Here is a 16,491-nt window from a genome sequence, read left to right as displayed (position 1 = left end):
TAGCGATTTAAACAACCCAAATATGGAGAGAGTTGGGGGCACCATTTTCAAGTGAATGTAAAGTGCTTTAAAACCAGAGAGAGCTCTTAGCGCCATCATGACTGATGGTTTGAATGCTTGTGAGTAATTGACAGGATTTGGATCTTAGGAGATGTAATATCTTCCCAACCTGCAACAGGTTCTATCTGCGAAAAGCCACTAACTGGACACTGCCAAGTTATTTCAGTTAACCCATTAGAATTCCCTATTTTTCCAGCCGGGGTGCTGGCAATTAACAGGCATTTGCTGAAGCAACTGGCTTTCATTTAGCAGACTGGAAATATTGCTTATTAGTGGACTCATTTGTCTCTTACCGGCTCTCTGTGTTTCCTACAAACCCTCGTGCCTTCATATCTCCCTTCACACTGCCGTCTCCCCAATCAGTTCCCCAGCAGAATTTGCTCCTGTTCTCCTCCTAAAGGCCACAGGGCTGTATCCCTCGGCTCCATTCTCCCTGATTGGAGGGAGTATGCAGGAACGGTGTATGCAGGAACAACCTGGCCTTAGCTTTTTTTCACCTCCACTAATTCTGCCAGCCTTTGCAAAGTAGCGCCCCCTTTGGTGAAACAGAGCAGCTGTGGCACTTAATGAATGAGCAGTCATACCAGAGATCCCCCCTTTGTCTCCGTTAATTATCTGGTTGAGGTGTTTTTTTGGTTTTTGCATCATTGCAATCCCAGATCCAAATTCAGCCATCAGCAATATTTATTGCATTCAGTTACATTTATTTATTCACGGAGCACAGCACAAACCAGATGGGGCATTGGGTTTAAGGTAAAGCCAACATCAGCAGTGAGATCTAGATCAGCCTTCGCCACCCCTGGAGGGGGCTGGAAAATAAATTTCTGAAGCAAACCCGCAAAGAAGAGGAAAAGTTCTGTTTTGGCGAGTCCTTCTCCGGCGCAAGCCCTTCGTCCTGTAAAGTTAACCAACACGGAAGTCAGTGGAATGACAGTCAGCAAAGGGTGGCTTGGTCAGCCCCTTTGTCTGAGATCTTTTAAAATGTATATAGCTATATAAATGTATATATCTGTAACAGCAGCCAAAGATGCCGGCTGACACCCCCACACACACCTTCCCTGCCACACCCACCCCATCTATATATCGGAAGGGCTATTTAAAAGGAATGGTGTCTACCCATTCAGGAAGCTGTGAAAATCTGTGACCCTTTCAGCATGTCTAGAAGTTGGCAGACAAAGCAATGCCATTGTCTACCTAGGTGCTGTTGGAGATTTTCATCCAAGTTTCCCCAAATACCATTTAAGCTGGAGAGCCTCAATTTTGGATGCCCCGTTTTTTTCAGGGGTTCCCCAGCATGTAGACTGTGTGGGGGAAGAGGTTGTTACCTATGGAGAATGGTATAAATGCTTCCTTCCTACTAAAGCTCCCATCAGCATTAAGGAAATGGGAAGGGTTGAACTGATCTGGTGTCTCCCAGTGTGACTTGTCATTCAAAACCGAGGTCAGCAGAGGAATGACTTCTGTTCCCTGAAAGGAATAAAGGAAACTGTCAAGTGGAATTATCAATGGGCTGAGATGGTCGCTCTGAAAATCAACTCAATCTTCTGTGCCAAAAAGCAAACAGTACTGAGTGGGGTTAACTAGCTGTACAGGAAGAACACTGAGGAGTCCTGTGGCACCTTAAAGACTAATTTGGGTATTTGGGTATGAGCTTTCATGGGCTGGAATCCACTTGATCAGATTCATCTGAAGCAGTGGGTTCCAGCCCGGGAAAGCTTGTGCCCAAATACATTTATTAGTCTTTAAGGTGCCACAGGACTCCTCATTGTTTTTGCTGAAACAGACTAACACGGCCACCCCTCTGAAACTTAGCTCTGGGGAATATTTCCTTACTCTGGGGAATATTTAATCTGGCAGATCCAAGTGCATAGAAATAAACATGAGAACAGGAAGCTATGAGCATTATGTAGGGATGTTGAGTGCCCAGCATACGTGGAGTTTGATACTGACACTTGTTAATATCCCACTTCTCCCTCCTCACTTCATCCAATAAAAATTGATTTCTTTCCTCTGCATTTTCATTCACATTCCAAACAAAGATCCAGCACAAATTCTGTGCTCAGATAAACAAGAGGAAATGCAGAATAACTTCCCTGATGTCAGATGTCCGATCACCCTGGATTTATGTGGCTATAGAATCTGGGCCAAATTTGTATCGTCCATTCTATAGGGAGCACAGATGGGAGTGGGAGGAATTAAGTACTGCATGACGAAACACCAGAATGTCTTAAATTTAGATTTGTGCTAGTTTTCCACTAAACTGCACGAATGTTTACAATTTGAGTTGCCAACCTCAACTCTTACCTTTGGGATCACATAACCCCTGAAATTTACATCAGTGGAAGTTGAACGTGGTACACTCATTGGGACAATATTGGAAAATCTTTGTATTTCGTGTATCACTGCGTCAGTGTAAGGCATTTTTTTCCGGTCCTCCAGCTTAGGCATTTGTCCCGGCTCAATGACCTGATCCATTTCTTCCTGAATCCTTTCTTAAAAAGGGAAAAGGAGAAGGATTGCAGTTTTTCAAGAATGCCGAGGACACATTATCACAGGTTGTGATCTCATATGTTTCTCAATCTCCACAGAACGGGGTTCAGCCAGGATTTGAATGGCACTTCTCGGGCAAATCTGCATGCTGCAGGAGGGTCTGTAGGTGCCATGTTTCCATCAGAGCTAATATCGGGCCATTGCAGAGTTAGAGGGCATCATGGCAAATTCCATGCCTGATTCTATCCTGGCAGCAAGGTAACTCCCTACTCTTCAGTGGAAGTGAGAGAAGAATCCAGCCCACCATGGCTATGTCTAGACTGCAGGCTTCTTTCGGAAGAGGTTTTTCTGGAAGAGATCGTCCACACGGCCAAAGTGCATCGAAAAAGCGATTTGCTTTTTCAAAAGAGAGCATCCACGCTGATTAGATGCTATCTCACATATAAGGCCACCTGGGCATTCGGTCACCAGTTGCTTCTGAGTTCTGGTGCCGAAGCCTAGCCAAGAGACGTGCTTAAAGGGACCCCCCTGGACAGCTGGTTCTCTGCTTCTGCTGCATACTTGCCTACCTCTCCGAGGGACAGCAGAGCTTTAGCAGTGCGTGCTCTGGCTGCACAGCTTTTGGACGCCACAGCATTATTCCTTTTGCCATGGAGCTGGAGCTGCCCCTGGGCATGTGGTGGCCCCACACCGCCATGCTGCAGTTTCTTCAGCAGTTTGTGCAGGCTGCCTCCATGAGATCGACACCAAGCTCGTTCTTGAGACCCTCTCCCTATGTGCAGGAGCAAGACCCGTGCCACAGCACACTGCAGTGGAGAGACGGTTCTGGAGGCTGGACTCCAGTTCCGACTGGTGGGACCGGCTGGTCATGGAATGGTGGGACGACCAGCAGTGGCTCCAAAACTTTCGCATCCAGAAGGCCACCTTTTTGGAGCTGTGTACCTGGCTCACCACTGCTCTCCGATGACGTGACACCTACCTGCGGGCTGCCATCCCCCTGGAGAAGTGGGTCACAATCACCGTCTGGAAGCTCCCCACCCCCAACAGCTACTGGTCGGTGTGCAACCAGTTTGGCGTGGGGAAGTCCACCATCAGGGCCCTCCTCATGGAGATAAGGCACTCTCCGGCTGCAGTCCCTGCAGGGGCGGGGGGAGTCCTGGAAAAAGGGGACCCTTGGGAAAGCAGTGTGGGGGAGGAGGTTGTGCTGTGCCACCCTCACACAGCCCTGCTGGGGAGCGGCTACATAGGGTGTGGCTCCTGGGGTGTTTGGGGGGGGAACGAAGGGGGCAGCACCTCCCAAGGGCTCAGGCACTCCCTCTCATTCTCTGTTTTGTGTGTTTTTTGTCTCCTTCTGCACGTTGTAAGTCCCATCAACTCCGTCCATCCACCTGGGACACCTGGACCCGATCGTGGTCAGATTTGCTGCCCTGAGGTTCCACACTGCGGTGAAGCCATAGATGGGACCCACATTCTGATCCATGCACCACAACATCGAGCAGCCCAGTATATTAACAGGAAGGGCTACTTCTCTGTGGTGCTGCAGGCTCTGGTTGACCACCATGGACAGTTCATGGATATTTTTGTCGGGTGTTCAGGCAGGGCACACAACGCCCACGTATTTCGTAACTCACGCCTCTATGGGATGCTGGAGGCGGGCACATTATTCCCCTGCCATGACTTTGGGGTTGGGAATGTGAAGATACCACTGTGCATCATGGGGGACGTGGCCTACCCCCTCATGCCATGACTGATGAAACCCTATACCAGCCACCTGGACCCCAGCAGGGACCAATTTAACTCCCACCTCAGCCGGGCAAGGACACAGGTGGAGTGCACATTTGGCCGCCTCAAGGAGCGTTTCAGGTGCATCCTGACCTGCCTCGGCGCGGGGGAGCACAACATCCCCGAGATCGTCTCAGCATGTTGTGTCCTCCGCAACATTGTGGAGAGAAAGGGGGAGGCCTTCCTCTACCTGGGTGGGGGGCAGAGGCCGGCTGTGAAGAGAGACCCTTCAAGCAGCCGCAGACAGCTGCCATCCGCCAGGCCCATCAATTGAGGGTGCGCATCCGGGCGGCCCTGAAGAAGAGTTTCTCTCAAGGACCCCAGTAACTCTCCCTAGGGCCTCTCTCATAGGGGCCTGGGCCTTGCTTCAGTATCCCTTTTCCACCACAACCCCTCCCTTCCCCCCTTCCCTGAACTGTGAATAGACACCTGTTTGTATTTTAACACACCGAACTTTGTATTTATATTGCATTAAAAAAATCTGGGGAGAGCGAAGGGGGCTCAGGTCTGGGAGTGCCGTGGTGGGCGGCTGGAAGTGCCACCTCAGGTGTGGGGACCTCGTTGAACTTGGGGTTGGGTGGGTCCTGGGACCACAGGGTGCTGGGCCAGAGGGGGTGCTGGATCTGGGTCAGGGATGGTGGGGGGGCATGGGCAGGGGGCATGGGCATTGCTTGGGGAGGGAGCAGAGGCATCGCTGGGGGGAGCAAGGGGAAGGAGAATGGGCTTAGTGGGGGAGCAGGAGGGTGGTAGGCAAGAGCAGCGACAGCAGCTGGGTGTGCCATCATTTCCCGCATGATGGCACACACGTTATCACCCTGCCACACGAGCTGGTCCCACTGCGGGTCCACCAGTCTGTGTTTTCCCAGACCTTCTGCGCCAGGGTCTGTTGCAGGTCGCGCAGGATGCTCACATGCTGCCTCATCAGGTTTTCCTGGACCCTTGAGCTCTTTTGGGTCTCCCAGGGTCAGGCGGCTGGCTTGGGTGGCATGGCTCACCCCTCAGTCCCAGCTGGTCCAGCTGTGGAGAATAGAAAGAGAGACGATCAGTCATCCACGCAGACACTGTCCCTGTGGCCGTGCCCTCCTCTGTGAGCAGCGGCCAACAGTCCTTGGGCCAGAGTAAAGGGATGTCCCGGGAGCAAGGCCATCTGTGGCCTGCACAGAAGGCCTGCCTCACGGGCCCCGAGGTGCCCAAGGAACCATGCTGCCCACTTGCACCCCCCATAGACAAGCAGGCTAGGGAAGTATCTGGCCGCAGTGGGATCCCATGGGCGGCAGAGGAGCCTGGAGCAGCTTGGCCCTCCCTAGGGCACACACACACCTGCGCCTTGCAGCGCTGTCTGCTGGAGCAGGTGATGTCTTGCACGTGCAGGCATGCCCGTGTGCTGTGTGCGGCACTCCTCGGTGTGTCTGGGGCCGTGCCTGTGCCCTTGTGGCTAGCCTGCTTCCAGCCATGGCAGGTAGTGGGAGGGTGCCCCCCTGCCCCTCCAGGGATAGATGTGTGTGTGTGTGGTCTCCCCTGAGCCTGGGAGCAGGAGCCTGGGGTGCTCCAGGGCTGCCTGCTGAGTCCGTGTGGTGCACACTAATGCGGCACGTGGTTCCACGTGCACGGACTGCAACACAATGTCCAGCCCGAACAGGCCGAGTGATGCTCACAGCCCTTCCCCTCTGCACCAGCCTCCCCCGCCCTGTGTGTGACAAACTGAGAGCACTCACCTGAAGATCCCTCCCCAGCGTCAGACGATGCCTCCAACACGTCCAGGCTTATGGGTACCACCTCCAAGGGCAGCATCATGATGGTCGCAGTGTTGTCCTCTTCCTGCTCCTCCTGCCCCGCTGTCCTCCTCCTCCTCCTCTGCGACCTCCGGCCAGGTGACGACGGGCGTCTCCAGGCCGGAGTCAACAACCACGGGTGGGGAAAGGGCTTCCCCACCCACCAGGATCTGGTGCAGCTCATTGAAGTCGGGGCAGGTGTGGGGTCCTGCCCCGGAGCGCAAGCTGTGCTCTCTGGCCCTCACATAGCCCTGGCAAAGCTCCTTCACCTTACTCCACACCTGTTCTAAGGTCCAGGGTGGGTGTCCCCGCTCCGCCAAAGCCTTGGCCATCCGGCCATAAATGTCCATGTTGCAGCATTTGGAGTGGAGATCCTGTAGGGTTTCCTCCCCCTCCCACAGCTCGAGGAGGGACAAACTCTCCGCTCCAGACCAGGAGGGTGCCCACCTCTTGGTACCCCTTGGTGGATCCTGGGAGCCCTGGTCATGCTCCCTGTGAGGGCCAGAGAGTTCTCCGGGAGCTTGTGGATGTGCCATGGGTCAGAAGGCCTGTGGCAGGTACAGCTGCATGGTCAGGGTGCTGGTCCAGGGCCAGCTTCCTGCCACAAGGCTTGTCCAGGGTGCCTGCAGCTTTAAGAGGTGCCCGGAGACAAGAACTATAAAGTTGTGATTACTTTGGATGGAGTGGCCATTTGTTCATCTGTGTTATTTCCTGTAGGCCTCTTCTTTCCAAAGAAAACCCTCTTCACCATCCACACACGCCTTTTTGCGAAAGAGCTCTTTTGGAAAAGGCGTTCTTCCTCGTAGAAAGAGATTTACCACTGTCGGAAAACCCCCTCCGTTCTTTCAACTTTTTGTCGAAAGAACACTATTGCAGTATGGGTGTAACACGTTTTTTCAGAAAAACAACGTTTTTTCCAAAAAAACCTCTGCAGTGTAGACATACCCGGTGTCTCGGATGAGATGGGAAACTAATGACTTTGTTCAGCTGGTGTAACATGAGAGCTGAGTAGATGCTTCTGGATAACTGAACAGATCAGGAATTCAGCCTCTCTGGTTTGCTAACACATGTCAGTTAAGCTTAAATGAATTAACTCTCTTTATAAAGTCAATTGTTTTCTAATTTAGATCACTTACTATTATTTAATGTAGTCCCAACTGAGGGAACCTTGCTTTCTCCCTTCTGTAACTGAAGGCTTGATTAGGTATTTAGCAGACTTTTATAAGAGATAAATGCTTAGCCTTACTCTGAATCTCAGGGTATTTCATCATCAGAAGAATACCCCAACGGATAGTGGTAGATGTGGTCTCCGTGCCAGCTGCAAAAAGGTCCAGTGTGGAGAACAGAAGATTTGCATTGTGAAAATGCGTGTGAGAATTTCTCGACTCCTTCAAAACATAAAAAAGATTATTAGTTCTATAGCAAATTATACTGACTACTTTAGTTTTGTATTTTTTCATCTTTGTTCCAGCTTTGTATGGGTACATACATGAGGGTGAGTTTGCCTCTTTCTTTTAGTTATAGGAAATGAAAAGGATATATTGCAGATGAAACACCATGGACTATAAAAGAACTGATCAAGTGGATCAAGAATTGAGAAGTGGACAGGCGTCTGCAGACAGGTGAGTTTGAGGGGGAGCACAAGAGATCCTGCCACTGAAAAGGCCACCAGGAGAGTGTACTAGCTTTGGCGTGAGTTCTCTCGACTGTTTCTTTGCATTTTGTTTCTGTTCTGTTGCAGGTGATTTCAGTTATAATGGAAGTTGGGATTGTGTGACTAGGAGTGTTTGATCTTTTGTTCCTTAATTACTTTTGATCAGCCTCACTCAGCCTTGGGATCCACGTCCCCCTGTGTGGATAACGAGGGGGGTAGGCCTGACCTAGGCGAGCAGCCTTTAAAAGCCAGAGGCAGAGCGACCAGGGGACAAAAACAGACAAGGGGCTGCAGACAGGGGAATTTGAAAGAACGATTCCTAATATGCAAAAGCGGCGAGGAGTCCTGTGGCACCTTATAGACTAACTGAAGTGTTGAAGCATAAGCTTTCGTGGGCAAAGACCCACTTCGTCAGACCCACGTCCAGACTACTTTCACTTTTGAAAGCTCTGCTTTTGAAAGTGAGCTCGGAAGAAGATATGCAAATTCCCGCGGAATTTGAATATCCTCTTTCAAAAATAGAGCGTAGTCTAGACATAGCCCAACAGACCACCTACCGAGGCAGAAGAGGTGGATGAGGCTTTTTTTAAACAACCATCCAAAGTGCAGGATTTAGTGGTGATGGGGGACATATGTTGGTTATGGTCCCTTCCAGTTCTACTGTTCTATGATTCTATTAGCTGAAAGTATGCAAGGAATTCTGGTAGTATCATATTAAACTATTGGTGGAACCTCTGTTTTCTCCATAAAGGATATCACAGAAACATCAAACTTTTAGCCATAAAGATTAGGATTTTGCAACCTTTTTTCACATTCAGTAGTAATTTACTCCCCTCTCTAGTGACATTATTTTCAGTGGGGCTACCCTGTTAATTAGGTCACAGTATGAATGATTTCAGTAAGCCTAGTGAAGGTGTAAGTACTATTCAATGTGAGTATGGTAGCAGGAACTAGCCCAGATCTAGGGTATTCTGATCACAACAAATCTGTGTCTTCACACCTCCCATTCCCTGCCATATGTTCAGCATTAATTTAATACATTCATTAAGTGAAAGCTAACAGAAGGGAAAGATGCAAGTTAAGGTGAGAATTAGCTTTAAAGTACCTGCTGCTGCTTCATCAGAAACGCATCAACAAAACCTGTTAAGTTGTTTTCACTAAACCTCTGCCTGTGTTCCTTAAAGAACGTCTCCAAAAAAGCATTCAGCTCCTCTATGTTTCGAGAAACAGTCTTTGGGGCTCCAAATAGAAATCCAATCGATGGGTAGAAATTATATAACTGTGAGAAACAAAAGGATGGCTGTTTACTGGTGTTGTGGTGAACCTGTGTAACATCTTTACATGAAATGGGTGGAGTCGGTATTCCACATCACACCATTTGCGCCCTTAGTCTAGTGGGGTCTGGTTTGATTCTCTAAGAACATGGAGAAGAATTCCTGGGGAATGCTTAACTAACTAGTAATGTTTCTGACATTCCACAAGCAATTCTTCCCTGACCCCCTACATGTGAATTACTGATGCTGTGAAGCTTCCAGATTGGAAAGTTTCTGTATTCATGTCTTGGCTTGTACAGCCCACACTGTTATGGGCAATTATAAAGCTGTTATGCCCCTTCTATTCCAGGTCTCCACATTTGGCCTCGGTCTCTCTCAGACAACAGAATCCTCAGTCTGTTAATAGGCTGTTAATTTGTTTTTCCTTTTATTTTACTGTTCCTCAGTTTCACTGTGTGTTGTGTTGGGTGAAATTCACTCTGCTGCAAGAAGATTGGCTCAAAGCGTGGAGTAGCAGCCACAATGGTAGACTGCAGGTTGTGTGTGTGGAAGGGGGGGGGGAGTGTCAATTCTCTCTCCTCCCAAACTTTCAGTTGCTGGCCTTTATGTGAGTAGAGTGAACGTTACTTCTTGTGAGTGAGTTGGGGAAAGGCCCCTTGGATCAGTTTTCACTTGGCCCTTGGCAGGTTGGTCCATTTCAGTCAAGTTCCCCATCAATCTGCCATTTCGTTTTCACAGAACAACCCTGAACCCCAGCAGAAAGGAATTAAACCTCAAGCACACTCCCTCTGCTGCTGCCTGCCTGCCTGCCTTGTCTGCCATGACCACTGGGAGCCACAAGCCTGGAGAGTGGGGATCTGAGCACAGAACCAGACCAAAGAGCACCCTCCCAGCTGCACTCAGACACCACTCGCACCCTGAAAAGGAGCTAAATACCCAACATACAGCCCAGACCAGAGAACAGGGTGCAGAAGGTGCACCTAATTCTGTCTCAGGGACAGGGAGACTCAACCACACCAGGAGAAGGCAGAGAGAATGCACAGTCATGCAGGAGGCAGCCAGAGCACTGCTGCTAGCACTCCCTGAGCACTGGAGATAGAAGCCCTAAGGGCCGCAGGCAATTGTGCATGCCTCAGGCCCTGCGATGGAGTGGGGGGAAGTGGAGTGGCACTTGCCCCAGGACCCAGCAATTCAAAAGGGCCCGGGGCTCCCACTACCACAGTATCAGCAGTGGCTGGGACCCCGGGCCCTTTAAATCGCCGCTGGAGCCCTGTGCAGCTCCAGGCAGCTCTCAGGGCTTGCTGCAAGGGGGGAAGGGGTAGTGCAGCACATTCCTTGCAGCATTGAGGGCTGACTGCCCCAACCCTGCCCCATCTGCCCGAGGCCCTGCCCCTTCTAAGAGCATGGAGTTGGGCCCCTCACTACCTTGCCCAGGGGCCACCAAGTCTGGTGTGCCCCCTCCCCACCCTTGACATGCATGTAGCATCTGGTAACAGGGATGAGGGGTTAGGAACATGCTCTTTCTTTGTAAAGGAGAACCAAGGCTTTCTGCAGAGTGTGGTGTCATAATGACCCTGCCTGCAACTGCTCTGCTGGAAGGAATTCCTCCCGTCATTCCTGCTTGGTCATGTTGGCAGCTCCCGCTCCATACAAGCGATCCCATCCCCTGTTCATTTCCAGCTGTTAAATCCAGAAGTGAGCGCTAAGTCTACTCAGAGAAGGAATGTGTTAATAAACCCCTCCAATTAAAAATAATTACCTGCACCGCAGGAGACCCCAGCAGTTTTGTGTTTTCATTTAACAACTTCAGCAAAGTTAGAAATACGGGATCTTCGTATGCAAACCTCTCACCAAACAGCACGGAGCATATGACGTTGGAGACAGCACTGTTCAGTATCACCTTCGTATCAAAAGGCTTCCCTACGTTTAAAACAATGAAAACAGATTGGTTTTCGAATTGAATTTGTGTGCTGCAAACAGAAGGGCTCACCTGCAGGTAGAAAGGACCAGGTTTTGCTTTCTCTCGAGTGGTTGACTAAGTTCTTGTACACACTGGGTAATGGTGTGCAAAATTGCACATATACAGGCCCAGCCAGGGAGGGAAAAGGGAGCAATTGCACAGGGGCTGGGCATTTCAATGGGCCTGGAGCTTCTGGCTGCTGCCACCACCACCACCACTACTGCGGCAGCGGTGGCAGCCAGAGCCCCGGGCCCCTTCAAATTGCTATGAGAGTGCCAGAGCACTACTCCGTGTGGCTCTGATAGTTGAGGAGGAGGGTCCAGCACTATACTCTGGGTGGTGCTAAGGATGGCTTGGCCCCGCCCCTTCCACGTGAGGCTCTGCCACGTCCAGGAGCATGGCGCCACGCCCCCTCCCCCCAGCACCTTACCCTAGGCCCATGGTGGCTGTCAGCCACACTGCACATATAAAAGAATGTGAATGCAAAATCAGGCCCTTGGTTATGGCCTCCTTTGAAAATGTCTCAGAACTAAACAAGTTCACCATCCAAGATATGCACCAGGGCAGGGCTCTCTTTTTAGAGGCTTAATACCGCCATTCCCCAAAGTACTTAAAGTATGCACCTCATTTTAAGCACACGAGAAATCCCATTGACGTCACATGCTTAAAGATAGGCTCGTGCTAAAGTATATTTCTGAACTGGGGCTCGACTGTCCATATCAGGATAAAATTCTTAACACTCACCCTGGTGAGATTCAAAATACTTAATGAGGAAACTTAGCTCTTCAAGAATTCGCACTTCAATGGTTTTCTTTCCAACCCCAAAATCCCGAAGGGTAGATAAGGTGAATCTTCGCATTGTTTTCCATGATTCTCCGTGACTGAAGGCTATGCCTAAAATACAGGTAAACTCTTTGGTATCGAGTTCCATTAATAGTGCTTGTAACGTATGTTTACTTCCTTGTCTGAAAGTAAATACTGTGAATTTTCAAAGTATCCTATATACTGATCGCCATATTTGGGGTCGGGAAGGAATTTTCCTCCAGGGTAGATTGGCAGAGGCCCTGGAGGTTTTTCGCCTTCCTCTGTAGCATGGGGTACAGATCACAGCTGGAGGATTCTCTGCATCTTGGGGTCTTCAAAGTATTTGAAGGCTTCAATATCTGAGATATAGGTGAGAGGATTATTCTAGGAGAGGGTGGGTGAGATTCTGTGGCCTGCACTGTGCAGGGGGTCAGATTAGATGATCATAATGGTCCCTTCTGACCTTAAAGTCTATGAGTCTATATGAAAATGTGTAATAACAAGATGATTTTTCCTTTTCATAAGAATACATTAAATATAATCAAAACAAACCAAAAAACAAAACAAAAGCTTGTTTACCATTTCCATGTATTATTTTCCTAAATATGGGTATTTCTGCCCTCTCTCCAAATTCTTCAGCATGATTTAAAAGGGCATCCTTAACAGTCTCATAGCCAGCCAGCACCACTGCCTTTCTGGGTCCAAAATACACGGTGAATATGCTGCCATACTTCTCAGAGAGCTTCAACATGTAAGGAAATACATTAATTCAGAAACAAGGTCTAGATCCCAGATGTCGCTCACAATGTGCCATCATCTGTGTACACACTGATGGAGCCACTTTCTTTGGCTCATAACATGTAGCAACCCCGCAGTCTTTTAAGCCTCATACTCCACTCAGACCCAGTGGGGAACATTCTATCGTCAGAACACACCCATGGAACGAGAACAGCTTTATGTAGATCTGAGAGCAGAATCTGGCCCAATAAGAGCACAAAGGACCCACTTCTGTGCAGAACTGAGCATCTTTCTGTCCCATTGACTTCACTAGGACTTTGCAATGACTTCAGTAGGAATGGCAGGTACTCAGGGGCAGATTTTTAAAGGTATTTAGATGCCTCTGGATTTAAATAGGCAACTGCTGGGATTTGCAAAAGCACTGAGGTGTCTGACTCCCACTGACTTAACTGGAAGATTAACCATTGTACACAGTAGCATACACAGCTTATGCTTGGCTCCAGGCAGAATCTGCCACTATACTGGTTGCATGAAAATATTTGCACTGTTATGTAAAGAATTCTCCGAGTCACTGCAAAATGAATGTGTTTTTTCCTTCTAGCTTTTAAATATTTGCTGTAGAGGAGACCGCAATGCCTGGGGCATTTCTTGTGCTCATTCTAAAAGCTTCTCAGAATGTTTAGCTAATTGGATTGTTTAAAAATTCCAGCGCCTCTTCTCTGCAAAAGAGATACTATCAGACTTTGGCAGTGAGAAAGGGACTGTGTCTTTGTGATAGCTGATGGGGAAGGGAGGAGGGGGTGAGTCAGATGTTATCCCCTGTTCTGACTGCTTTGTGTCTTCTTGGATGGTAGTTAGCAGAGAAACTGCTATGTCACTGGCCCCTGCTTTGAGGGGCCTGGCTGGAGAAGTCTTAAGATTATCTCCTGCTCTCCTGCTTTGGGTGTAGCATCCACTTACTCTCTATTTCATTCTGAAGGGCTACATCTAGATTGCATCTCTTTTTCGTAAAATAAGGGATAAGGGATCTTTTGGAAAAAGCTTTATTTTCCAAAAGATCCGCGTCTAGACTGGCACTTTTTTCCAGCAAAGCTCCGTGCCGAAAAAAAGCGGCAGCCATTATTATGCTAATGAAGCGGGGGAGATTTAAATCCCCGCTTCGTTAGCAATTGCGATACATCTAATTTGCATCCCTTTTACGAAAAAGGGATGCAATCTAGACGTAGCCAAGCTGTAAGGCCCAGATCTTCAAAGGCCTTTAAGTGCCTAACGCCCATTGATTTCAATGGGAGTTAGGAGCCTAAATATCTTTGAGGATCTGGACCTAAGCAGTTTGGGGAAGGGACCACGTGTGTGTCCACACCCTAGAACAAAGGAGACCATGATCCCTGACTGGGACATCTACTCTAAGTGCTACTGCAATGCAAATAACAAATAGTAATGGCAGAAAAGGACCTGGCCAAAATATCCCATGGCCTGGCAATATCCAGCTTATAGAACAGTCCCTGGGCCTATGTGCAAAAAGGGATTAGAGCTATCCTAAATTTGCTTTAATTTATGCCTGGCAGACCCGTCCCACCCATAGGATGATTTGGAGCAGCCGCTCTAGGCCCCACACTTTGGGAGCCCTTTTGGTAGCGGCCTCAACTGCCCTATGGATGGGATGGGCAGGGGATGACAGTAGGACCCCCCCTCCCCCGATTCACCAGCTCTGCCTGGCCACTCTGCTCCCACTACCGTGATGAGTGGGGGTGGGGGTGACCCCTGCTGCTGCCCCACACCCAGCACCTGGTAATGCTCTGTCTTGGGGGGGAGAGAAAGGAGTGGAGGAGGGGCTGGAAGGGGTGTGGCAGGATAGAGCAGGGGAAGGGATTTGGGGAAGGGGGGCAGGGTGGAGCAAAGGAAGGGCTTGTGGGAGAGTTGCTTAAGGGGTCCTGAGTCTGGGGCACTGGAGGGGTTGTATATTGGCAGCCAGAAATAGGGTCTCTGTTTGCATTGGAGGTCCTCTTGGCCTTACTCATCTGACAAAGCCCATGACTTTCACAGGACTGGTTGTCTTAGGCAAGAAGAGCCTGCTGAGGGTTGCCTTCGTAAGACAACAGTGTTCTAAAATAACAATCCGAACCATTGCAGCTCTCACACAGTGACCATTACAAAATGCTGTAGCAGAGATATAATGCAGGGGGCCCGGTGACTTAGAATAATGTACCTGTTATCAATTAAAATACATTCTACCAAATGTACAAGAAACAATTCCAAAACTAATTCTATTTTTGGCCCTTGTCTCTCCAGTAATAGGATTATTTGTTGTCCATCAGATGCTGGAATTCAGCCTTGAGACATATACTCCTGGATAGTGTCACAGGAGCTCTAGGCTTTAATAGCAAGCGAAGAATGCATCATCTGTTACACTCCGCAGCTTTGACAATATAATCGCTCACTCTGAATTACATCTCATTTAAACATACTTTAAGTCATCTGCCCCAAATATCATCATTTCATACGTGCCCAGGTAATGATTTGCACTGCAGTATGTACATATTGTAAATTGTATTTCAGATTACAAGCGGCTCCTGTTATCATGCAAGGCAAATTGAATTTTGTTTTCATCACATGACAGTTTGACAGCTTGGAAGATTCTTTGCTGTCTACTGTACAGCATAGCACTGAACCCAACAATGGTAATTTCCCAACTTTCCTACCGCTACTTCTTTGCATGAGTGTTTCTTAGCATCAGATCTGACTTATTGCTGCTGACTTCTGGCTGTGGCATTAATATTTGATGTGGCACAGTTAAAAGCAGGAGGAAAACTGCTTGATGGCTTATGCAAAATGAGTCAGTATTCTGTGAGTTTCATACCAGCTCTGAAAGGAATTTGAACTGTTCACACGTCTGCCCAGGACCACAGCTGTCATTTTTTAAAATGAAGAAAAGATTAAATTAACAGGTACAACTCTGTCTATTTAGTATATGATCCTGCAATCAGAGCAGCACAGCTTCTCATTGGATTACACAGGGATTGTCAAATGCTTCAGGGTCCACTCGCATGGGTCCGACAACTGGAGCATATTTTTGCGTGTGTGTGTGTGTGTGTGTGTGTGTGTGTGTGTGTGTGTGTGTGTGTGTGTGTGTGGCTATCGATAAACATTTGAAATGTGTTTGTGTTTCCACACAATGTAGATACAACAACAGTCTCATTCATTAGATTTCCTTTCTCTTCCCAATCATCAAATACCGCAAAGCTCAACATATCCATTCTGTCATTTCTAGCCTACCTCCGTCAGCGACTGGAACGGCTTTTTCAGATCCACCACATTCAAGTTCCCGATGAGAGGAAGGGGAGGTGGCCCTGGAGGCAAACTGCAAATTGACTTTTTGGAGCGGGTCAGAAAATACATGAGAACTACCAGCCCTCCTGCCAAAGAGAGCAGGAAGCTGGTGCTCAGGTACTGCAGCAAAATCTTCACCATGGCCATACTTAGACCAAGGTCCAGCCCAGAGCAAGGGCAACCAATACATGAGCATCTTGGTGCTTGGTTTTATAGAGATGCCCTCATTAGTTAGACACACCTTCTGGGGATGCAGCTCTTTCACAGCAAGAGGGGTTCATACCGCTTCTCACTTGATCAGATTTGTTTACTTACAGCAGATCAGATTTTGTTGGGAAACCATCAGGAAAAACCCTGTTTCAAACATGGATTAGCCTGGCTGTTGTCAAGCAGGAGCTCCTGTTTCATTCTCAACACTTGAGCAGGGGTTATTCGCAGGTGAATCACCTCAACAATGGGTTTGAGTGCTCAGGCAAATAAGGGCTGGATCCTGCTCACATTGAAGAATTAGGCCCTTTATGGGGAGGGTCTAGTGCTGGATTTTCTCTGACTACAAGCTCCGAGCCGCAGAAAATAAAGTGGAAGGGTGTGATGTTATCTAATTGAAATATTAGATATCTGATTCAA

General features: G+C 48.6%; 1 protein-coding gene and 1 long non-coding RNA gene across 2 annotated transcripts in view; one reads left to right on the top strand and one right to left on the bottom strand.

Moving 5' to 3' along the window:
* Window positions 1–4,786, top strand: part of LOC112543773 (uncharacterized) — a 39,008-nt gene extending 34,222 nt beyond the window's left edge. Inside the window, exons 11-12 of the long non-coding RNA XR_012896165.1 lie at window positions 2,649–3,555; window positions 3,916–4,786. This is a non-coding gene — a long non-coding RNA (uncharacterized LOC112543773). The remainder of the gene's footprint in view (window positions 1–2,648; window positions 3,556–3,915) is intronic.
* LOC102457406 (cytochrome P450 2K1-like) lies at window positions 686–16,018 on the bottom strand. Its single transcript, XM_006112942.3, has 9 exons — window positions 15,811–16,018; window positions 12,376–12,538; window positions 11,737–11,886; window positions 10,792–10,952; window positions 8,864–9,037; window positions 7,351–7,492; window positions 2,365–2,552; window positions 1,386–1,527; window positions 686–955 (listed from the first exon to the last, which is right to left on the bottom strand). The coding sequence occupies exons 1-9, from the start codon at window positions 16,009–16,011 to the stop codon at window positions 768–770; spliced, it is 1,509 nt and encodes a 502-aa protein (XP_006113004.2). The 5' UTR covers window positions 16,012–16,018; the 3' UTR covers window positions 686–767.
* Window positions 16,019–16,491: the final 473 nt, after the last annotated feature.

This window comes from Pelodiscus sinensis, chromosome 16, assembly GCF_049634645.1.
Source record: "Pelodiscus sinensis isolate JC-2024 chromosome 16, ASM4963464v1, whole genome shotgun sequence".
NCBI classification, from domain to species: Eukaryota; Metazoa; Chordata; order Testudines; family Trionychidae; genus Pelodiscus; species Pelodiscus sinensis.
Note: the sequence above shows the minus strand (reverse complement) of the source record. Positions and strands in the feature narration are given on the sequence as shown.

Bases quoted from the DNA above. Each gene is read 5' to 3' on its own strand.
- LOC102457406 (XM_006112942.3), bottom strand. From the start codon at position 16,011: ATGGCCATGGTGAAGATTTTGCTGCAGTACCTGAGCACCAGCTTCCTG. The intron at 12,539-15,810 runs GTAGGCTAGAAA...TACATGTTGAAG, and splicing joins CGTTCCAGTCGCTGACGGAG to CTCTCTGAGAAGTATGGCAG. The intron at 7,493-8,863 runs GTACTTTAAAGC...TATGTTTTGAAG, and splicing joins TTCTGATGAAGCAGCAGCAG to GAGTCGAGAAATTCTCACAC.